Here is a 24119-nt window from a genome sequence, read left to right on the forward strand (position 1 = left end):
ACACCCACACAGTCCATGATCTCAACGCAACGAATATCAAGACAGAAACAATAACATACTAGTACTTCCGGCAAAGACTTTCAAAATAAAACAATCAAATTACCGTTTAGGCAGCATACTAGAACCAGAGGAAGGGCGAGGTTTCGTGTTTTTCATATGAGTTTGGCCTGTAAAATAAAAAAATTAATATGTCTTGCACGGTATTTCTCATTTCAATGTGTCAAATTATACTCTCTTTATGACTCGACAAGCTCCGATACAGTAGGCGGCGGTAGGCAGGGGTTTGCAAGCCGCCATTAAACAGCAGAAGAAGAGTCCGCTGCAGCGTCACATCAGCACCAAGCGGGAAGCGGCGGGCTGGTAGTGGTGAAGCGTTTTCAGCAGCAGTCTACTTTTCTTGTGTTATTTAGCTAGCAAGCAGGTACGCAGGCTAGCTAAATAAGACTCAAACATGCCTCGGGAAATCATAACGCTCCAGCTTGGACAATGTGGAAATCAAAGTACGTGAAAGAAGAAGCTTGTTATTAGATTCCTGTGGTATCATGCTTATATTGTTAGCCAATGTCCAACATTTAAGTTAGCTAGCTAGGATGATGTATGGTGGAATGGCGATATCTAAGTGCTAGTATCTAGTATATATATTATTACACAAAACAGCAAATGTATAAACTATGTTAGCTGAATTGAAGTTAGCTAATGGTGTCTCTACATAGCATAATATAAGTGACCGTTAAACTAGCTAACGTTACCTGTGCAGTGTCATTCGTGTAACCATGCAGGTTCTGGTTGATGGTGTTCACCGTGTGTCTAATACACTTGTTATCAGTTAATTAAAGTGACTTTACATTACCGTTTACCTGACCTGCTGCTCTCTGTGTTGCAGTCGGGTTTGAGTTTTGGAAGCAGCTGTGTGCAGAGCATGGCATCAGTCCAGAGGGGATTGTGGAGGAGTTTGCAACTGAAGGGACAGACAGGAAGGATGTTTTCTTCTACCAGGTAACTGCTTCAATTCAATCCATTATATCCACAACATGTTAAATGCTCTTTCTGTGAATTACTTCCTTAATGAAATCCTCCCCTTGAATATTCTTTTTTGGGGAAGATATTGCAATTTTTTCAGATTTTGCTTTTTACAATACATATACCCTGAGGTGGAAAAAGTACTCAGATTTCTTTATTTCAGTAAAAGTAGAAAAACTACATTTTCAAAATACTTTCTTTAAGAAAAAATACTTAATTGTGCATAATGTCCCATTTTAGTGGTATATATATTAATTCACTGGATTATTATTATTCATGCTTTAATGTGTTTATCACTGCTGGTAAAGATGGAGCTACTTTAATTAATTGATAAACTACTGCTCCATATCTCAAAGCGTCTTTGAGCACCAGGAAAAATGTATTGTTATTATTAACCTATAGTTGTATTAGTTTATTTGTATTGTGTAATAGCTTATAATGTGAATATGTAAAGTTAGTAGTAACTAAGAGTAGAAGAATAAAGTAGCATAAAATGAAAATACTTCAGTAAAGCACCCCAAATCTTGCGTAGCTACAGTACTTGAGTAAATGTACTTCAATACATTGCACCACTGTAAATGTCACATGTGGTTGCTATGATCATCGCTATGAAGAACTTAATGCATTTTCTATTAAAATGATTTATTAATACAGGAAATAGAACAGTGTATTTACCACAAAACATATTGTCGTACACTCCCGTCTACTTAATTTATATTTACTATATATTTTTTTGGTGTCTTTTTCTGTTTGGCATTGCTTATTGTTTTGTTTTTCTCAACACCTCATGTGTATGTGGGTTGATGTACCACTGCAACAACATTATTTGCCACTAGATGGAGTAGTTGGATTAAAACCTTGTTCCTGCAGCCAAACGCAGGACTGTAAACTTCATCACTAGCTAACTCCTGTTTTTTCATGAAACTCCCCAGGCTGACGATGAGCACTACATCCCTCGGGCAGTCCTCATGGATCTGGAGCCGAGGGTGATCCACTCCATCCTCAACTCCCCGTACGCAAACCTTTACAACCCGGAGAACATCTACCTCTCTGAGCATGGCGGAGGCGCGGGGAACAACTGGGCTAGTGGATATTCACAGGTAATCACAAAAATAAATGTCAATCTTTAACCCTTAGAAATAAAACCAGATCGCAAGTTAAGTCTGCTATGTTTTTTCTTTCTGTCTAGGGCAAAAAAATCCAAGAAGACATCTTTGACATCATTGACCGGGAGGCCGATGGCAGTGACAGTCTGGAGGCAAGTCGCTGTTTATCACATACAGACTGTCCCAGAGGCAGGGGGGGGGACAGGGCTGTGGCTGTAGAGCATCTTCAAAACTGATTGAAAAGTAACCTGATATTGTTGTGTGATGAAACATTACATAGTAACTTAAACTCTTACGAGAACTGAAGCCCGAACCTCAAATATGCACTAGCGTATTTACAGTATTTGTAGTTCGAAGGAAGTAGGATGAGATTCATTTCATACTTAAAATACACAACAAGTAGAAATGAAAGTTGGAGAAATACGTCACACACTCTCCAGGTGCAGTTCTCTGTTATTCTGATGACATTTCTTCTACAAAATCAACAAGAACTGAAAGAATAAAACAGAAACCCATCTGGAGTCTGATAAAGCCTATAGAAACAGCAAGAATCTTGTCTGAATAAAACACATAATCAGACAACAGGACCCTGGAGACAGACATGTAAAAAGGCCCCTCACTCCTAGACAGAGAAAGACACAAAACTACTCAAAAGGAAATGTTTGTGGTTGTTTCGCTTCTCTTTGTAGTTTTGTGCCTCTTTCAGTGACATTTTACCACTGAAGCTCAGGTGGCGCATGACCATCCCATTTGTTCAGTGATTTATCTGTGATCCGAATATTATCAAGGAACACTAATATGTACTGTCAAATAATTGTTAGTCTTTCAGTCAAGCTCTTTAATCTCTGTTGTGGCAAAGATGAATGACTTGTTTAAAACTATGTTCAAATGGTGCCGGTTCCTGTCATCTTAAAGCTAGCTCAGCCTCAGCCACGCCTCACTATTATTGCTAGCTTTTTTCAGCAGCGTGCGTGTGCGTGTGTGTGTGTTGGCAGGGTGTGGCGTGTAGAGCGTCTGGTGATAATAGCCGGGCGAGTGTTGGAAGGCAGGTATTACAGGGCTGTGTTGGGGGGGGTGAGGGAGCCTATTTGTGAGGTGGGGCTGCACTCCCATTTATATAACTGCCGAGGAAGAGAGGCATTTGCTCACCCACACACATTTGGGTTTTCTGCATCAGTCGAGTTTACAGTAAGCCTCACACACACGTGGCACAGTGTGCAGCAGAAACTGTAATGAGTAACTCTTTGTCTCTGCAGGGGTTTGTCCTGTGTCACTCCATCGCTGGGGGGACGGGCTCCGGGCTGGGGTCCTATCTGCTGGAGAAACTCAACGACAGGTCAGCAAACAGACACACAGAAAACTATTTCATTTAGCCAAAACGCATTTCTTGTAAGTGTGTGTGCATAATATCTATTTTCTGATCCCCAGGTACCCCAAGAAGCTGGTGCAGACTTACTCTGTTTTCCCCAACCAGGACGAGATGAGCGACGTGGTCGTTCAGCCGTACAACTCGCTGCTCACGCTGAAGAGGCTCACGCAGAACGCAGACTGCGTGGTGAGCAGAGGAGCTACTGAATGAGAGTTGATTAATCCCACTGCGCTGTTTGCTTTAAAACGCTGCCATGGATCTACATAACCTCACAAGATGGCTAAAAACAAATTATTTGTATTCAGGCCCCGGTAAGCTTGTAATTGTGTCACCCTGGCAAACCAAATTTGACTTAAAACATGGTAGCTAAACTGTTCCACTAGCAATGAGCTGGAACAGGAAACTTAAAAATAACTAAAAAAGTGCCAGAAAAATGACGAAGTGATGTCAGACTGTTAAATACATTTGGCCTTGTGTGTTCTGACGTAAACGTTGAAAGGTCAAAAAGCAGCAAGCTGTGAAGACATCAAAGACGAATGACATCCTACATGAATACATTCCCAATGCCATAATTCATCCCTGAAAAAAATACAGTACACTGGAGTAGTTTTTGCTGCGTTTAATGTTGTTTAAGAGATTTAAAAGTTAGGTACCACTTTACAATAAGACTACCCTTATAAAGGGTTTATAATTAGGTTATGAATTAGGTTGTACACACTTTATTAATCATTAAGAACCATTTATAAACCAGTTCTAACATAGTTTTCATACATCAACACAGGCTCACTATTTGGCACGATGACTAAGCCTTATATTGGCTACTTAGCGAGAATCAACTCAGTGAGCAACAGACACCAAGGATGCTGGCTGATGAAGAAGACGAAGTAAGCTAAGTAGCCAATATAAGGCTTTGCAGTACAGATACATGTGGGCTCACTATTTGGCAAGCAACCGGTCACAGTCGCCCTGTTTATCTCATGTCTAAAAGCTTATTCATGATTTATAAAGTGTTCACAACCCAATTAATAAATGAATTACAAACTATTCGTAAACCCTTTATAAGGGTCGTCTTATTGTAAAGTGCTACCAAAAGTTACACCCCAAAAAGAAATCACAAATATGGAGAAAGGTTGTAACATCCCTCTCTGTGTGTTGCTTTAGGATAATGAATTGGCTTCTATTAATATAAACTTGAAGTTACATTTCCACTAGTCCATTTCCAAAGCAGCTGACATAAGTTAATGTTGTCATTCCCCCTCATGTCTGTCTAAAATCTCACTTTCTTCGAATGTGCAGCACACTAATAAAGAAGGGAACTGCAGCGCCAGCAATCAAACTTAATAAACCTCAGTCTTAAATTGTTGATTGTATTAGTCTGCGATGCTCTAACAGCTTAATGGTGTTTCCTCTGTAATACCTACTTCCTGCGGGGGTCTTGCATAAGGCCCTCATGGTGATTCAATTAGCCGGAGAGCTAATAGAATCTGCCTAAGAATCGCTCCCCCTGTTGCAAACGCACAGAGTGTCTTTTATGTCCAGCTCTGCCCCCAACAACAGTGCACTGTGCTGCTCCTTAACACTCATTAACGTCTTACTCTTTCTAACATCCTGGCTGTGTGTTGGCCGTCACTGTGTTGTTGTGCTGGAGGGAATCTCTCCTCATTTCTCTGTGTGTTGTAAATCAGGTGGTGTTGGATAACACGGCTCTAAATCGCATCGCCACAGACCGCCTGCACATCCAGAACCCGTCCTTCTCCCAGATCAATCAGCTGGTGAGTGAGAGGCGTCACCCAGAGCAACCACCTCCAGGGGTTTTCTCACGTGTCAGTCAGCAGGTCTTAGTTCTACTTCTAGACTACCTGACTGTACTCAAACAAAGGCAAAACGTCGAGACAGGCTGTACCAGACGCATGTCGCTCACTTAAAAAAATTACAAGATTCACAAACTAGTTTGGCGAGTCCGTTGCACGTCAGACTGGATTTCTGCTTTCTTGGAAATGAGTTGCACATGGCTGCTTTTACCTAATGGTATCAGCGTGCTCGACAGGAGCCACATTTAGAATTTAGGCTGCTCTCCTTTTATGACGAGTGAATTTGGCCAAGAAAGGAAATAATGTAACCTTTTCAAGTTTTTATTGGATTATCTTTCCTGCAAAAGGCAATTTGACAATGGAATTGTACACATTGTGCAGAATTAATAAATGAATGTGATATGCCTAGCTCTAGTTCATTAATTTGTAAGATCTTACCAGATATAATTGATTTCAAGCTATGTGTGTAATAAACTCTTCACACACAGGTTTCCACCATCATGTCTGCAAGCACAACCACCCTGCGTTACCCGGGCTACATGAACAACGACCTGATTGGCCTGATCGCATCTCTCATCCCCACGCCCCGCCTCCACTTCCTCATGACTGGCTACACACCTCTTACTACTGACCAGTCGGTGAGTTTGGAGTGGCGCAGAAAGTTACATTTAAAGGGGCATTGAAACCTGCTTACAGTTAATATATTAAAAGTGCTTAGTTAATGCTAAATGTCCTTAAGATGTAGACTTTCTAAATCCGTAAATGCACTGTGCTTCAGGTTGCTAGTGTGAGGAAGACCACAGTGCTGGATGTGATGAGGAGGCTTCTGCAACCCAAGAACGTCATGGTGTCCACGGGGAGAGAGAAGCAGCCGAACCACTGCTACATCGCCATCCTGAACATCATCCAGGGCGAGGTCGACCCCACACAGGTACACATGCACACATATACCAATCAGGTTAGCAGTTATTAGATAAAAGCTTGAAATGTGAAGAAAAACAGCTGTGTACATTCCTTGTATGTATATATTCTTGTCAATTCCACATAGTTTAGCAACTTTGGGGAGTATTTATATATATATATCCTTTATTTAACCAGGTAAAAGTCTCATTGAGATTCAAATCTGTTTTTAAAGAGCGACCTGGCCAATAAGGCAGCATGAACAATGTTACGACAAATGAACACAAAACAATACAGGCAGACGAATACAGCTGTCGTAAAACACAAATGAAATGGCACATTAACCGGTCAAAATAAACTGTGGTGAAACATAAAAAACTGGCAAAATGTTAAAACGACAAGCAATCACATCGACCAATGGTGTCTTGTTCTCTGTCCTTTAAGATGGACTTAAACTCCCCCATAGTGATCCAATCTGAGAGTTTCAGCTCCTTCTGAACATTGTTCAGGGGCAGCATCTTTAAAAGCTTTTTTACCCAGGTCTGTTCTCTCTTTAGGAACCAGCATCTGAATCAAATCTTTATACAAATCTTTTATATTTGATATTGTTGCATCGATTCAGTTGTCTTATCTGTCAGAGAGAAACCACTATTTATTTTATTTGTATTATCATACATTTGACCTCCTTATGTCTATTACCCTGATAACATGTTATATTTTGCTGCATGTACCTTTAAAGTTCTTAACAAATAATCTGAGGGGAATTTCTTGTTTGTTTTTAACTTGTGATGTGTCATTTTGTAAAGCACTTTGAGAAGTATGAAAAGTGCTATATAAATAAAGCTTTATTATTATCTTGGGAGCGCAGGCCATATAGACTTTTTTTTGTACACATATATGTGCAAATATAAGAGGGAACCAGCCCAAGGAGAGATTTATATGTAAAACCCAACCAATGGGAAAAGAGACAAAGATGGCCGATTAGCAGCAGCATACAAAGTGCAGTGGTGTACACGATATCCACATCCAGTAACAAAACGTAATGCACAATGGTACACAATATGTCAACTGTTCATACTACCGTAGGTGCATAAAAGCCTCCAACGGATCCGGGAGCGTAAGCTGGCCAGCTTCATCCCCTGGGGCCCCGCCAGCATCCAGGTGGCTCTGTCCAGGAAGTCCCCGTACCTGCCCTCTGCCCACAGGGTCAGCGGCCTGATGATGGCCAACCACACAAGCATCGCCTCGGTAAGTGCTCAGCCTGCTCCGCTACATTCTGCTGCAGTGTGTGTTCCTGCAGTCTAGACCTGAGCTGTGAGTCAGGGCTGCAGGCCGCCATTGTCCTAAAACTGAAGCTACGAGACCACAGCAGCAGTTAGAGGGGAGTTCCATAAGAATTAGGTTTTGGATTGTCATGCTGTGAAATTCCTTGAAACTATAGATGGTTTTTTTCCTGGTTTAAAACATGATTTGTAAAGTTTAGTTTATTTATAAAGAAAGCCTTTAAGGACAGTTTGATTTCCAAGCCAAAATGAAGCTCTTTCCCAATTTCCTTTTAGTCTTTAAATGTAATCATATATTTCAATTTCCATTCAGTGTACATAAAAGTAAAAAAAAAAGTATCAATGGTTTAGAGAAGTCAGAATAAGTTCCTGAAACTTTCCAGGTATTAGTTTTGGTTTTGATTTCCTGTGTTTCTGTCCCACAGCTGTTTGAGCGGACGTGCAAGCAGTACGACAAACTGCGTAAGCGAGAAGCCTTCCTGGAGCAGTTCCGCAAAGAGGACATATTCAAGGAGAACTTTGACGAGCTGGACAACTCTCGGGAAGTGGTCCAGCAGCTGATAGACGAGTACCACGCAGCCACGAGGCCCGACTACATCTCCTGGGGCGCGCAAGAGCAGTGAACGGACTGACTTGAATCTCTGAAATACCATAGTTGATTAGCTCATTTCTTCTCATTTCTTCTCTTTTCAAACATGTTCTCCTACATATAGGTGTCCCTAAAGAGACAGATATTTGGCTATAGTTGCATCTCTGAAATACATATTTATTGGCTTGTTATAGCAGTAAATATAATGTTTCTGTATCAAAATGTAAACAAGAAAACGAGTGGAAACAGCCACTGTAATTATATTAACCAAAAAGTAAAATCACCTTTTCTGAGCTGGATCACATCCTGGAGATTCTTAAACCTAGTTGAAATATAATAATCCTTGCCAACAGTCCAGTGAAGTGAAAGTCAACACTCATTTCTTACAAGTATGTGCAGAAAACATTGATATGTCTTGTATAAAATGATCTATAACCGTCTGTTAATAGTTTTTTCCGTTTTCCTTATACTCATATTTCCCGCCTTGTAGCCTATTTGGTTTTCAGCATTGCAAGAACATGTGTTGCCTTGCTTTGGTCTATTTTTATACTGAATACAGTATTTTGTGCAGTTGAGTTACAGTAAAACTACCACCCCACACAAAATGATTGCCTTGAATACTGACAGTACGGTTGACAGAATATGTTGCATGATGGGTAACGCAGGTTCTTGCATCCCAGACATTTCTGTCATCGGGCCGTCATCTGTTTGCTGCTGATACACATTGATCTTTTTTTACTGCTGTACAAAACCAACATCAAGTCAAGTTGGGCTTGAGCCAAAAATGTTAAAATACATGCTATAAATTAAATGGCTTTGACATTTTAACAGCATTGGCCGAGTACAATTTGCACAGACGAACATAGTGTACAACAATGGATTTCATTTCATCACTTCATCTCCATGCTTGTATATATGCTTCAAAGAATAGCTCATCACTGACATTCTCTGTATTGTCTTAAATGAATATACCGTTTCATGTTGCTTTGCTTGTTGGACCTGTTTGAAATGGTTAATAAAACACGTTTTGTATTATTTTGTATTTTGTATTTGAAATGTTTCTAGTGGTATATGAAGCAAACTGGGAATGTTTTATGTTAAAGAGACTTCAGGGTTTCCCCTTTCCTGTAGTGTGGTATATAGGTTTTAGTGCATGTAAATGGTCTGCAAAGTCTACATTTCCCTATGTTCCCTCCCTCCAAACTCCCCCCCCCCCCCGGCCTGAAAAGCCTCGATTTGACTCCTTTGTCTACTTATTTAACATGACATCACTATGTAACATTTGCACTTCTATTGGCCAGAGCTTCAACTCATTTTGCGTGACATGCTAAGGGAAGGGACATCTCCAGACAGTCGACCAATCGCAACAGAGCCACCCAGCTAACCAATCAGAGCAGACTGGGCTCTGGTTTCAGACGGAGGGTGAAAAGAGGTGCTGCAGCACAGGCAGTATGAGACAAATAAAGAGCTTTTTGAACATTAAAGCATGTCACAGAGGCACAAAATACAAATAGGAACCTGAATGAGCATAATAATAATAGTGCCCCTTTAAGGGTTGGTTTTGCTTCCTAGCTACACAATGATGAAACGCTTTTCCTCTCACCTGGAGCTGCAGTGTACTTGTGGCCGTTCATCTCCCTCAGTTAAGGCTCATTACCACACGGGAACGTAAAGGCACTTAGCAACCATTGCCTGACCGACCATTGTTTTTGACCAGAATAACTCCGGGGGAGGCAGCTCTCTGCTCTGCTGCTGGCTTTTTATAAAACGTCTGGTTGAGAACAATAGTCTTACACTGCTTTGCTAGTCAAGGCTAAAGAAAGCACATTTTTTTTAAAGGAAAAAGGAAATGAGTGCTCAAGTTGAACAACAGAACCAAACATTAAATATGGTAAAATGGTGCTGTTTTATTAATTACATACAGTATTTATAGTTTTTATTGCACTTCCAAGCTAGTTAAAAACAGACAATAGTGCATTTAACTATACACACACACACATCACATAAAAAAGGTACCATGCAGCATACAAACAAGCTTAATACAAAGCAACAACATCCGCACTTTGATTTGTTTTATTTTCATTCTTGTAGCTTGGAGCTGCCTGCAGCTGCGGTAGAAAAAGAGCTGCCTCTGAGCGGGAGGCGGGCTGACTGTGCAACGACTCGTCAAGGCCTTTCATGGTGAGGGGATTCAACTTTTGAGGCTGGTTATTACATGGGGTTGTGTTGAAGACAGAACTCTAAAATTATATTTACAAAGCCTATCTATGGTCTCGGATTCTTAAAAGGTTATTACTACATTAAAAATAAAGTGGACAATGTATACAACAGGATGTCTCTATATTTGTTTGACATTCAAGTTTAGAGAAAAAATTATAAATGGGAAAACAGTCAAATATAAATCAGGGGATCTTTATCTGCTTTGGGAAACATTTCTTGTTATAAAAGCTTATTTAAAAAAATAACATCTTTGGTCCATGCTCTAACCCAGGACTGGTCAAACTTTGGCTTCACAAGAATACTCCAACAATGAACACAAAGACGGAGCTACACAGGATTTACACCTCTGAACTGCTTTAAGGAGCAGAACCAAAAGCACCTTTAGGCTACAAAAGAAAAACTGGGTCTGCATTTAAGACATAAAGAACGGTAAAAAAAAAGTTGCATAAATAATACTACAGAAGCATCCATGGCCTGATTAAAAAAAATGTTTTTGCTTAAATAGTTGGGGACGGATGGGAACTTCAAGGTAAATATGGCATCACTTCTTAAATGATCCAGATCTCTGACTAGGGGTTTTATGTGTCCTCTAAGTTTAGATTCTCCCATTATATATACACATTGTGAACATAAAGAGAAGCACCTGTTATTTTCAGCAGAGTAGAGCTGCATTAGGATAGTAACTGACATGAGCTAAATTATTCAATCAGTCAAGTGTTAACCAAGTTTCGTGTCGAGGATTACAGCCAAGACAAGCAGCACAACAAAGGACACATGAGAGCATTTTGGTGGAAACAATGTAGAAACAGCTCCAAAACCTTTGGTTTCTGTGAGAAACTCAGACCCTGAATGGGAAATCCAGGAAATGGTTTTCTTGATCAAACACACAAACGGAGACACACACTGATAATCCCGTGGGTAAGAGTCTATATGGCGATCGCAGCCCGAGTGACTTAGCCAGAGTTCAACATCTGTTTCCAGTTCCAAGTTCACATGGCTGACTGCATCAACAGTTCCAGGTAATGCAAACCCAGCCGGGACCTTAGGAAAACTGACTGCCTCTGAAGAACATGTCAGCATAAGGGCACGTGAGGGAGAAACTGTGTGTGTGTGTGTGTGTGTGTGTGTGTGAAAAAGCTAGAGCCAAGGCGGGAGGGCGTGTGTGTGTCACTGAATGTTCTCAACACTTTTCCAGCAGTGCACGAGGGACGACTGCCTTCTAGGAAAGGCAATATGAATATGGCACACATTGAAAGTAAGAAGAGCTAAGGAGCTGCGATTTCACTCTCAGCCATACCTTCACGAGGGAGTACCACAGTTCATTGATGTCATAACTCTTGTGATGCTGTGTCTCCCCGATATAAAGGGCTCACGCTAACGTCTCACATTGTCGAGGGGTGGGGTGTCGCCATGTAGGGTAACAAGGGTGGTTGCGTGACAGGATGGGGTGGAGGGTGTTTGACAGCTCATCAGCAACCGCATTGGTTTCTGTGGGTTTCTGGCCTCACTTGCAAAACAGAACCCCCTTGCCTTCCCGCCTTCCCGCCTTCCCGCCTTCCCGCCCCCCCCATCGGCCAGCTCCTTCAGCTGGAAAGCTCAGCAAGGGTTTATTTTCACGGATGGGGAGTGAAAACAGCCCTCTCTTTGTTTTGGCTGCCGTGCCGTTCCCAGTGGAGGAGGCGTGGTGTCCTGAGGACTGGGGCAGGGCCTCATAGGGGCCACGTGGAGGAGGAGTGTGGGGTGGTTATGGGTGTCCGGGTATGGGTCCCTCTCAGACTGGGTGCGAGGGCAGCTCCAGGAGGGTGGGTGTGTGTGTTGAGGCCAGGTGACAGAAGCCCACCTCTGTACATTCTGTTTTGGTGATGTCTGCATCTTCCCCCTTCCCTCGCTGGCGACGGATGGCACTGAAATACGCATTCATCAGCTGCATGATCTCAGTCAGCTGTGACAGAGGGAGGGAGAGAGAGAGAGGTCAGATCATTGGCAGTCTCAGTGGCGCTGTCACAGGAGGGTGGAGACGGATGATGTCATACATTTGAAAAATAAAATAGAAAAAAAAAGTTTCCTAAAAGCAGAGGATGATTTTTTGTGAAGATTTTGGAGAACACAGAGAACCCCCTTGATCAGAAAATGGAGGCCTTAAATGTGTGTGCACATTGTATCACTGACACATTTTATTATGCAGCTGTTGCAGAAAAAAGAAAGGGCACTTCCCTCTCTCAGTTTTCCTGACCTTGGTGGACATGACCACCAAACCATCACAAGCCACCATGACCAATACCCTTACTTTGCTCCTGCTAATGCTTGCCTAAACATGGTGTGTGACAACACCGACTAAAACAGTCTCCGGGTTTGAACCTACACCTACTTTTTAACTTTTACTGTAACCCATGAATGAGCAGCTAATCTCGCCCTCACCCTTTACTCCAGGCCAAACCATAATAACCCCCTGCAAATCCATTTCACTTGCTCAGTAGCTCAAATATATGGTACATTTATGTGAGAGCAATATGAGGCCTCACCTTCATAAAAATATGAGCCTTACTGGGCTCTGCTTCAAATCGCCTGTGCATCGCATAAATAAAAGCCACTTTTGTGCCCATGAGAGATCACAGAGGGATTTTTTGTTCCGAGTGGGAAGATGAGGGCAAATCTGCCCTGTGAAAGGCAAGATTTGTTCTCTAGTGAAAAAAAAGTCTGCTTGGAAGAACATCCATGTTTCTGAGAAAGGTTGGCTAATATTTTAATCTGACCACTGTAATAAAACTCCCCCCCCAGTTGCCCTTTAAAACCAGGAAGTTGGACTTTTGGTGGTAAGCATTGGCTGGAGACCAGGGGCAAGTTGTGTGCTCTCTATTTAGACCAAATTAATGAGTGTTTTTAAAGTGGGTCATAGAGCTGGAGGGAGGGGAGTTTCATGAGCAGACAGCGTGCTTCTTTCTCTTGCTCTGCAGAACACTGCACGGTGATAAGGCCAATTGGCCGTGCACCGTCCAAAAACGAAATCCTGCCGTGGAGATATATTGTTTCTAAGCTTGGTGGAAACACAGCTCGAATAATAATACATTTTACTGACGTCAACCCGGTGCTTGAGGATAGACTGTATAAGAAATCAATGCATTCAACTTGACGTCACCCATTGGTTTATGGACTATGATTTTGAAGCCTCAAGTTTGGCATTTTGGACGTTTCAATATTTCAGTTCTAAATTCTAAAATGCAAACATGGAGAGCAACTAAACCAGAAACATATTGGTAATGATCCATCAATCACAAATGATTTGTTGAAAAAGACGAAAACATGCAAATAAGACTATGAACTCATTAGGAAAATGATTACTGAGTTAATAAATCAAATGAAGTCAGGTCATTTCTCATAGAATTCTATACAATCAGACTTTCTTTTGCAAACAGTGGAGTCGCCTCTGGCTAGTCATTAGAGAAAAGGCAGGTTTAAGGCACTTCTGCATTGGGTCACTTTTCACACATGAATGTTGCCACTTTGGCACGAGTCACGATACCTTGGTGGTTTCAAACATCAGATCCCGATCCCCAGCTGTGATTTTGAAGGTGTTGCTGTCAGATACCCCGTAGGAACAGATCTGGCCGTAGGGGAAGGACTCCAGGGCCTCTGCCTCTCCCTGTCGATACAGAGACACGGATGTAGCGGCTACACCCAGCCACAACTTCTGGGAAAAACTCCCTGTCGAACTCTGGAGGGAGGAAGAGATAAGCAGATGTTTGAACAGTTCACAGTTATCCTTAAATGTACCTCAAGAGGCCAAGTGACTGTCAAACATTGCGAGAGCTCAAGAGACCCAACAGTACTCACAATATAAAAATCCACTTCATAAAGAGTGCATCCAAAGCCCGACCACTGGCGTGCAATAGTGAGGTAGGCAGCGATACTGTCCCTGCGGCTGTAGCCAGCCAGGCCTTTCCAACGCTCCAAGATGGACGCCATGACGGCCGCTGCCTCCTCCTTCAGCCGGCTTCGCAGACGCATGTCCTGCTCCACCTTCTGCTTGTGCGCTGCTGTAGCCGTGTGGCTCCACAGCGTCCCTGCCAGGAGGCCCGTGTGGAAGCGCTGCGTCGTGGGGCAGCCCTGATCCGCCACCTGACAAGGAGGCAGGGCCGGGTGTGCAGAAAGGGACATGAGGACCTGATCTTCTAGTACATGACCTGGGAACAGCTCGTCCAGAGGTGGGCAGGGGGCATGTGTACTGAAGTCCCCCATCAGACACTGAAGCCTCAATGAAGCCAAGACCTGAAGGTCCTCTTCACAGGCCGGCAGCTGGCCGCGCACCACCATCTCATGGCACTGCAGCGCAAAAGGCCAAAGCGAGGACAAACAGGGCGAGAAGAAAAAGGAGGAAAAGAAGGCACAATTTGTCAGTAATAGCCTTACTCCTGCCATCAATCCCTTTCTACCCCACCCTGTTTTATTTTCTCCCATAACTCTTTTATGGGAGTCCTCAGGAAAAATGTTCTAATGAAGCCAGTGCTGGCTGCATTTGGCCCCCTTTGCATCATAGCCAGTGCTCTTAGTCATGCTTTTTATGCACTGTGCTTTATCGCAATCACAGCCCATAATACATTAATGATTGTTAAGTAAAAACATAACAGTCCAATGAAAAAAGAGGAATGACTCGCAGCAGGAATGTAAATGAAATCTCACTATCAGGACGGAAAAGGACAATCATAGCAAAGGCACTCTCAAAGGAGGACTATGCCCTTTGTGGAGTTGTGTTCTGCTCCATTACCTGCTCAAAGAGGAAGAGATACTCAATGCTGTCCACTGATATGCTGTCAGCATCCAACAGGCAGTAGAGCTTGAAACACAGTTTCCATTGGGCTTTAGACTCTGACTCTTTGGTTGACAGGCTGCAGAGAAGGGGGACAGAGAGCGTTAGAAAGGGAACACGCACACTTTTTTTCTTTACAAATGGTATACTAAAAATGTAAAACCATGTTAATATGTTACAAGAAATTGGCTCCTCAATATGTAATAATGTTGTTAAGTAACTTGGCGGTTACCCTGTTTACCCTCAGCACTGTGAGGACACAGATGTCCACACATGTTAAAAAAGCAGGTTCCTTGTCATTCCAGCTGGAATCCTTATCATTTAGTTTGAGACTTTGCCTTGCCTTGTACAACCAAATGACATCAGCTTCACCTCAACTAAGCAGCGACTGGCTGGCTTTGCTGACAGAAATAGTGACATCAGTCCAGTTTCCCAGCAGGGTGTCATGTTTGACCAACAAGACCAGACAAGGTCACCAGTTATCAAGGATACTGGATAACGTTCAGCATGGGCTAGCGAAGATAAATATACAATCTACAGCTCTGTTTGCGTTCTTCTAACAAGTGACACATAGCTCAGATTCCTGCCAGACTTAGACAAGGTGTTTTGATAGCGTGTCTGTCTGCTTGGCTTTTTATTGTGTCTGACTTCCTCTCTGGGTTTGTCTGTTCTATTTAACAGTGTGAAGACGGAGATTTATTCTTCAAACCTGGTCAGGATGTCTGCGATCAGAGCGCCGCCTGGAACTGGCTGCTCCCACAGTGCATTCTGCTCGTACAGTGCAAACGTGTTTTTGGTGTCCTGCAGGCCGAGCTTCTCCTGCATCCTTCGAACAACCTGATCAACGGGAGTAGGTTGAAAGAAAAGACGGACACACAAAGGGTTTCACATTTTAAGAGTATAAACAGGAGACGCAAATGCAATTTATGTTTTTAATGATTTAGTTATGTCACAAGACTCAATATTAGGCTATAAAGTAGAATACAGATGAAAGCGCTAACCTCATTAGCGGTAGTGTGTGAGCTGATGTAGAGCTGGCAGGATAGAGGGCCAGGATAGTGCACAGTGCACAGCATCTCCTGTCGGCTCATCAGCACCTGGATCTCCTCCCAGGATGGCACAGACTCTCGACACTTGGTCTTCTCCAGAGCCTCGCTGATGAATGACGCATAGTTATCCATCTCAGACTCAGGGTTCTGGCTCTGGATCCTGCGAAGAAAGAGTGAGAGTGAGATGGGGGGGATATGTGCCATGTGTGTGGAAGCCCATTTAAAATGTGTAGATATTTGCCGGCAACATTGAAATGTTCAATACCTAAAAAGGGAAAACTTGTTATTGCACGTGATGTAAACAGTGATTCAAAGTCTGTAAAGCATTATGCTGTGATTATGGACTTTGCGTCATCCTTTCGATTCAAATTCCAAGTTCTTTATTTTCCTTGGGCTGGCAATGCTCGAAAGTCAATGAGGCGAGGAATGACAAATGTTCTCACTTTAGCTCTTAGGGACTTAAAGACTCAACATCCCTCAATCCTTCAAAGAAAAGGAAAATGGCAAAGAAAACATGTTTGACTTTGGGTAACGCACGAAACAGGAAAAGGTGTTTCCGCTCCTCTGAACCCGAGTGACCTGCCACTTCCTCCCAGCGGAGTGTCCAGGAGCAGTAGGTAAGTGTGTGTGCTGTTGTTTTAAAAGAGGGGACACAAACCCAGCAGACAACACACTCTAACTGGAGCCTGACGTCTAACACACTGAGTGTGAAAGGTGTGAAACACTACCTGATGGAGTTATGAGCTCAGCCCTGTGTAAACAAAAGGGAAATAGGAAGGAAACAATTATACTGCGACGGTCGTCCCAAAACACACAAAACGGAGGACAGAGAGAGGGGCGCAAGAAGGCCTCAAATATTCTGCCAGACAGAGAGGCCCTCTCATTCCCTCAAATGTCTTTCTCTCTCATAAATATATGGCCACAGGGTGGGATTTGTCCTGCTGAAACATAATTAGGAATGTTCCACTGAGCCTGTGTGATCCTTCCTCTCCTGTCTTCACCCCTCTCTGCTTTTTCCTCCTTTCTCCCACCCCCCCCCAACCCCCTTCCTCCTCTGCTTTCTTTCTTCTGGCCTCTTCTCTCTGACAGCGGACATTCCCTGGGGGTTTCTCAGGGCACTAGGAGAGTGGAGGAGGGTTTCTGGGCCCACTTCCCAGCTCCAGCTTGAGCTCTGCCCAGCTGCAGCCTCAGCACAAATCCACAGTGTGTGAGAGAGTGCGTGAGAGCGATGGCAATACGAATCAAAACACACAAGCAGCGTTATTATGAACCGCCATTGCATGCAACTGATCCATTAGCTACAGGCTGACTCCCAGCACGTACATATAGATAGAAAACTGTAGCGGTTTGATGGTATGTTGTTAGACAGAAAATCTGAAGCAGGAGATTAGCACTCCTAATAACTTAGATTAACATGCTCGACAGAGGGCTAATTCAGACCTGTAAATCCAGCCTTTAAACACTGGATCTGTCTGGGGGAACATACTAACAATGTGAAGGCATATCACGCTACTATATCTAAACTGGTGGTTTGCATTGCTGGCGCCTGCTTTTTGTCCACTGTCTAGACCTCATGTTTTCCCTGCTACTGCACACTACCAGTTAACCTTTATCTCCCATCATTCAACCTGTTCTTCCTTATAATCGGCAACTGACTCCTGGTATTATGTGTTATTCTTATGCGACTGCATCTTGTTGCACAACTTCCGTTCACATTTGACTTAGATCACGTCTAAGGTCAAATTCTATTCATGAGTATAAAAAAAACCCTGCATATTTACATGTTTAAATTACATTACATGTCAACAGAAGGATTACTGTAGTTGATTCGTACAAATGAAAGCCAGCAAAAACAAGAACATTTTCCATCTGTAACTACAAGGAAATTATGTGAGCAACTCTATTCAGTCAGAATAATTGTACCTGAATTCAAATATATATATATTTATACACACATACACCCTCACTATACTTTTGTGTTGCTCACCTCTTGAGGTGGAATCGCAGGTACTTGAGCACGTTGGGCCCAGGCAGGAAGGTGCAGCTCATGCAGGTGAGAAGCTGCCAGTAGCGCAGGTGTGCTGCAGTGTATGGGGCAGGGGTGTAGCTGGTCTGCTTCACTAGCTGGCAGTAGACCTCGTCTCGGAGAGGTCGTAGGTCCAGGCAGGTCTGCAGCACGCCCTGGATGATGGGAACCGGCTCCCGTGCCGACTCTAGCTGCTGCAGGCAGTTAAAGAGTTTCACAGCCTCTTCACGTACCGAGCCGTAGCCTTTCCCGCTGTGGTCTGGAGAGAGGAAGAGGAGCAGAAGAATCGTGTATTGCTTTGATACATTTTTCTCAATTATTTTACTTCTTCAAGATATCTGTATGAGGATGATTTTGTCATTTAGACTTCAAATAGTTGCATACAGTGTCTTTTTGTTCTGGGTTGAGCCTTGGTTTGCACTTAGTTGCATTGTGTTAAATGCTGCCTCTCAGCAATTCTACCAGAGCAGAGATAACACTTTCTTCCAATTAGCAATAAAGTCCTTGAGCAGTGTGTTCAGAAAATAGAATGCACATACAGGCTTGAGTGGTCAGTTTCGGTTGGAAAGCATAAAATAACTGTTAATATAGTAAAGATAACAGCTCGATAAACACTCAGGAAGTGTAGATCTGAACCTACTAGATCCAACTTAAAATCATATCAGCACTTTGTATTATGTGCAAATTATGTTTATCATTCTTATCATTTTTACCCGCAACTTCAGACACTGTTGCTATGATAATGTATGACGTGAACATGTCAACTACTTACACATATGCTCCAGGCTGCCGTAAGGAAAGGGCAGCAGAGGAGCGTACAGGGGGCCCTGAGTGTACTTCAGGATGGGATTGTGCAGGTAGATGTGCTCCACTACCTCTGGGTGGAACTTATTCTCCTAGTGCAAACAAGTGAAAAACAATTGTCACAATAATGTCCACACACACACAGAAAATAACACACAAGTTCATCTGCCTTTAATATGCCTGCAGCCGACCTGGAAGCAAGTCAGCGAGTGGGTGATTGAGTATGTGTGTTTGTCTGCGAGAGGTGACCAGGGTCGATTCGACCAGGGTCACAATTCAGCTCTGGCAACTTTCAAAGCAGCAAGAAGGTCAAGTGATGACCCAGCAAACCACACTAGCATGACTGAAAGGTTATATGTTATCGACTGGTGTCAATGGGTTTAGTGTGCGTGTGTTTGTCTCTTCCCCTGCCTATGTGGATAGATGCCTTCCAGCAGTACAGATGGCTCCCATGCTACTGCCCTCTAGCACCTGTTGCTCATTAGTAACTTTGCCACTGCTCTCTCCTGCCTCTGCAACCCCCTCAAACCAGCCACTGTTTCTCTCTGGCTACAAGACAAGCCCGCTTTCCCCCCTCCTTAGTGGGGCAAAGTTGACGCATTCTTCAACGGTGTTTGGTGCCCACTAGTGCAAATGCTGGAATAAGATGCTGCTGTGTGGATCACATACATAAGGTCAGAGCATCCCAGATGAAATTCATACACTGTACATGCACCGTTGGTGTTTCCCTGACATATCCAGCAGTTGGACATTTTGGAAAATGCATATATTCTCTTTATTGCCAAAAGCTATGAGGGGATTGAAAGCAGTTTCAAGTCTGCACAGTAGATATGAAGCTGTAGCCTTACTTAGCATAACACTAGCACTAAGACTGGTAATGGGGAAGTGAATTCCTGGAGTCTCTGAATGTTGCTTGACCAGCTTTTCAATAAATAGTTTGACACATAACCTTCAATTTGAGTTGAAGTTTTCATTATTTTGTAAAGAATGGACCAAAACAACAACATGTTAATAAGGGGGCTGCTGTGGCAGTTTTGTTGAATATGGGCAGAGTCAGACTATCTGTTTCTCTTTCTGCTGCTGGCGATAGTTTTATAATTAAAAATGAACTTTCTTCTCTCAGCATAAAGAGCAAATAAGCAAATTTCCTTCAAATTATAATTCTTGTGTATTACAAGTGGGTACTGTTTCTCAGATTTGTCCATAATTTTTTGCAGTTATGGTAACATTGTGCTTACCAAAGTAATAGCTCAAATCTGGTGATACAGCAACATTGCTCTAATTACAAGGAGGTCAGTGTTAGCAAGACACACAAGCAGTCAGATTATAAAACAGGTTGTAAAAACACCAGGAGTTAAAATAGATTATCTAAACCACTATTCGGAGGTCAAACCAAAACTAAGTAAACTTGAACGGTTACTAATAATCCCTCAGTGCACAGGAAAACTATGTGGTGAGACAACAAAATTATACTTGGTCAGAGTTGTGCTAGGATGTATGTGTGTTAACTGTGATGGATATTTACAGTCAAGGTCATACCTTAACACTATATCTGTCCTTTAAATGGTATGTGTTGAAGATTTTTAGAGCAGGTCAGCCTTCTAATCTAGTCTTCTCTCCTTTTTTCTCTATGGCCTCTGGCTGTAGGTCCAAGGCCAACACGGCAATCCCTGCTTCCCCTTGTGTCTGTGGCAGGAACATAAATCTATGCTTTAAAGATACTATCCTGTTCACACAAAGCCTTTTTTGTTCATTCGTTCTTTGATTTTGCAGTCTTCATCACACAATCGCACGTGGAAAATACCTCACCTCTATGAGAAAGTGGGCCTACTTGTAAAAGTGAGAAAAAGAGAAAGCAGCAGACTGGGACAGGGAAAATGTGAGAGAGAAGAATGAAGAAGAGACTTCAGGGAGGGACATGTGAAACAATGAAGGAGCTCTTTAAAAGCAGGCCCCCTCTACTTCTCCAAAATGTAAGCTTGGCCCCTCCGGGCGAAGCAGACCGGGGCAGACGGAGGCAAGCAGATTAACCACTCTCTTTGAGATTAGAGACTCTCGTTGGGAGATTACGGAGACAGGAGTCCAGGCAAAGGACTGCTTATCTGGCCCTGCTGCTTCATGCTGAGCCCCCCTCCACCTCTTTTGCCCAAACTGCCCCTCTCTTTAACTCGGGGGCAGACTGATGCAAGAACAGTCATCTGTCAATGAGATTCCAGCATGCTGTGTATTTTAGCAGTCTGAAAATATGTTAATGCACTCTCATTCCACATGAAAAAGTGAAGCAAATGTGCATCCTTAAAAATCCCACTGGTCTTTAAAGCATTCAGTAACTGAAAATGTATTTATCTCAACACAACCCCTCTGCCTCAGGTATTTATAGTATGTATTGTCCATGTGTGCTGGAATAGGATGAGATCAGTCAAAATGTTGAGGCAAGCAGAGGAAACTTTGGACTTTTGGCGCAATGAGGCCGTGTGGATTCCATGGTAACAGGGGAGAGGGGGGAAGAGAGGTGTGTGTGTGTGTGTGTGTGTGTGTGTGTGTGTGTGTGTGTGTGTGTGTGTGTGCTACCTCGATGTCTCGAATCAGGAGCTGTGTTGGTGTGTCCACAGGTGCTTTGGTATCAATGATTTTCTGGATGGCACACGCCCAGTGCACGGCCTCGTTGAAGTGCTTGGTGTACAGCTTGTAGCAGTGCTTCCGCCCATATACTGTGATGCTCCAGTGGCCTGGAAGAAACACACAAAAAAGCATTTTAAATAATGGTACTGTGGCCGGGTGATAACGCAATATAATAATTGATCAGCTTCCAATAGAATTGTATCTTGATGAAATCATATATTGAAATATCGTGATAAACACTTTTGTCATACAAATTGGTAAATACAAGCTTGTACTAAATCACATTTCTTTGAAAAGCTGATGTGTAATATCTTAGGGGAATATCATTTGATCACACTTAACATTACCAAACGGTTCAATAGTTAGGGGAATATCATTTGATCACACTTAACATTACCAAACAGTTCAATAGTTAGGGGAATATCATTTGATCACACTTAACATTACCAAACAGTTCAATAGTTAAACAAACTGCTTAAATTTAAATATTTGTTTATATTTGTTCACTTAAACTTTTGATTTATTAAGTATTTACCTAAGACAAGACGTAACAATAATAGGCTTTACCATGTAGTTATTTCATATGGAATTTGTTTTTTTTACTATTCTATATAGTGAAATATATAGAGATGTGAAATGAGGTAGAAGATTTTGGCCATATCGCCCTGACCTGGCACTGGAAATTCAAACTGCACCTCATTGAATGTGTAATTCAAGTAAAGGAATGTGAAATGTTCTCTGCATGGGACACCTCGCGTATCTGCCGTGATTCACTTTCCATGACTTCCTCTCTCGGTTTTACTGAGGATCAAAGGTCAGCCTGAGAGAAACCTCAGTCAACGCCAAAACCAAACAACATCAGTTATTCTACAGATGAGAGGAGAAGGTGAGTTTCCTCCTTGAAGAGAGGAAGTATTAGACATACCCCAGTCAGTCTGGCCTGATCTGCAGCCCCACGGCTGTTATCAGCCTTTCCTGCTACGTGACTTGGCACCACGTCCTTCTTTGTCTAGGTTCTTGGTTAAGCACAAACCCAAAAATAAAAGGTTTAACCACCAAAATGATTACATGGTGGTATTGAAATTGTTTGTTGCCCTTACAATGCCTCTGCTGTTCAGTATCAGGGAAGCCAAAGATGGAACCTTTAAAAAGGGAACTAATATTTCATTGTGACAACCAGAAAATACACAGAGGAAGTACAGTAAATATGTCATGCTTTCTCAGTGGCTTAGAGGGAACATAAAGTAATTCAGTAGGGAAACACTAAATAGAGCGTGTGACAAAGCCACTATTGAAAGAGCACTTCTGTCTGGAAAAGTCCCCTGGCATATTGAGTTAGTAAGAACTATGTTTGAGCTTAGGTTTATACAATGGGTTAAAAATCTTAGGTGGTTTGGGAAAGTCAGCATGACATAATCCACACTAATTTGGAAGAAGGCGACATGTTTGAGTAATACAGAGACGAGAAAAAGGACAAGTCATCCCTCTGTCTCCTCTTTGTTGCTTTCATCCCAGAAAAGGAAGGGAGAGTTCCCCGTTGATTACTCAGAAGTGAGTTTTGTAGACAAACCTTATGCCACAGCTGGGGCTTCCCAAACGTACTCAGAATAACAGCACTTATGGGAAAGGGGACCGCAAGGCTTCACTTAAAACCCTGACAATTTTTTTTTTTACCAAATATGTGTTGGTCACTACAACGAGGAGGAGAATTACCAAAGGTCTTATTAGCCTCTACTCTAGAATACATGGGAGTCAGCTGTGCATCAGTCATCCGGGTGCCCCTCACCTGTTTCCTTGTATGTCTTCTTGTCTGGCCAGATGACGGAGCAGAGGTTGGTGAGGACCAGCGTGCCCAGTCTGCGGGCTCCTTTCTCTTGTCCGCTGTAGTAGTCCAGGGAGTCCTGGCTCAGCACAAACCAGTTCCGGCGCTGCTTGATCCAGTTGCCTCGCACCTCCCGTAACAGCCACCCTTGAAAAAAGAAACAAACATGTATCATTTGAGAGTCAACTTCAAAATGAAGGGACACAGTGGCTTACATGCTAGCAGAACAGCAATGATTAATTAATTAATCCATCAGCAAAATTACAGAAAATGTTACTTTTTTGAAAATAGATCAATAGTTGTTTTTATTTTTAGAACAAAAATGTTTTGGCTCAATTGTTAAAGCTGTTGGCCCATGTACTTCGGCGTTGTCCCCCAAGCTGAAGATCCGGATTCAATTCCTGCTCGGGATCATTTTCAGCATGTCATCTGCTCTGTTCACCAGTTTCAACTCTTTCTCTAAAATAAAAGGCACTTGCCAACTTCCCAAATCTTTAAAGAAATAAACAAGTCAGATATTGTATGGTTCAAAATTCTCTAATATCAGAGTCGGCTGCTGTTTCTTGTATTCTTTTATAGTAAACTAAATACATGTGGGTTTTGTACATTTACACATTGGAATTTGTGATGGACATAACTGTAAAATCAAGTAAATAATTGGTGGATTAATCAACTTTATTGCAGCTCTACATCA

General features: G+C 42.6%; 2 protein-coding genes across 2 annotated transcripts in view; one reads left to right on the forward strand and one right to left on the reverse strand.

Annotated features, from left to right (window-relative positions):
* Nucleotides 1-337: 337 nt before the first annotated feature.
* Nucleotides 338-9113, forward strand: tubg1 (tubulin, gamma 1). The gene is made up of 11 exons (XM_034143732.1): nt 338-500; nt 884-996; nt 1953-2120; nt 2210-2278; nt 3383-3462; nt 3555-3681; nt 5181-5267; nt 5795-5944; nt 6085-6237; nt 7293-7454; nt 7915-9113. The coding sequence occupies exons 1-11, from the start codon at nt 452-454 to the stop codon at nt 8110-8112; spliced, it is 1356 nt and encodes a 451-aa protein (XP_033999623.1). The 5' UTR covers nt 338-451; the 3' UTR covers nt 8113-9113.
* Nucleotides 9114-9965: 852 nt separating this feature from the next.
* Nucleotides 9966-24119, reverse strand: part of plekhh3 (pleckstrin homology, MyTH4 and FERM domain containing H3) — a 32129-nt gene continuing 17975 nt past the window's right edge. Inside the window, exons 4-13 of the mRNA XM_034143177.1 lie at nt 23390-23572; nt 21553-21710; nt 18950-19073; nt 18139-18436; nt 16104-16311; nt 15812-15939; nt 15061-15181; nt 14130-14618; nt 13819-14010; nt 9966-12240 (exon numbers count right to left, since the gene is read on the reverse strand). Of these exons, the coding sequence (XP_033999068.1) occupies nt 12070-12240; nt 13819-14010; nt 14130-14618; nt 15061-15181; nt 15812-15939; nt 16104-16311; nt 18139-18436; nt 18950-19073; nt 21553-21710; nt 23390-23572 (2072 nt within the window). The 3' untranslated portion in view covers nt 9966-12069. The remainder of the gene's footprint in view (nt 12241-13818; nt 14011-14129; nt 14619-15060; nt 15182-15811; nt 15940-16103; nt 16312-18138; nt 18437-18949; nt 19074-21552; nt 21711-23389; nt 23573-24119) is intronic.

The sequence above is a fragment of the Trematomus bernacchii genome, unplaced genomic scaffold (assembly GCF_902827165.1).
Source record: "Trematomus bernacchii unplaced genomic scaffold, fTreBer1.1, whole genome shotgun sequence".
NCBI lineage: Eukaryota > Metazoa > Chordata > Actinopteri > Perciformes > Nototheniidae > Trematomus > Trematomus bernacchii.

Coding starts and splice junctions, on each gene's coding strand:
- tubg1 (XM_034143732.1), top strand. CDS start 452: ATGCCTCGGGAAATCATAACGCTCCAGCTTGGACAATGTGGAAATCAA. Junction 501..883: donor TGGACAATGTGGAAATCAAA/GTACGTGAAAGA, acceptor TCTGTGTTGCAG/TCGGGTTTGAGTTTTGGAAG. Junction 3,682..5,180: donor CGCAGAACGCAGACTGCGTG/GTGAGCAGAGGA, acceptor GTTGTAAATCAG/GTGGTGTTGGATAACACGGC.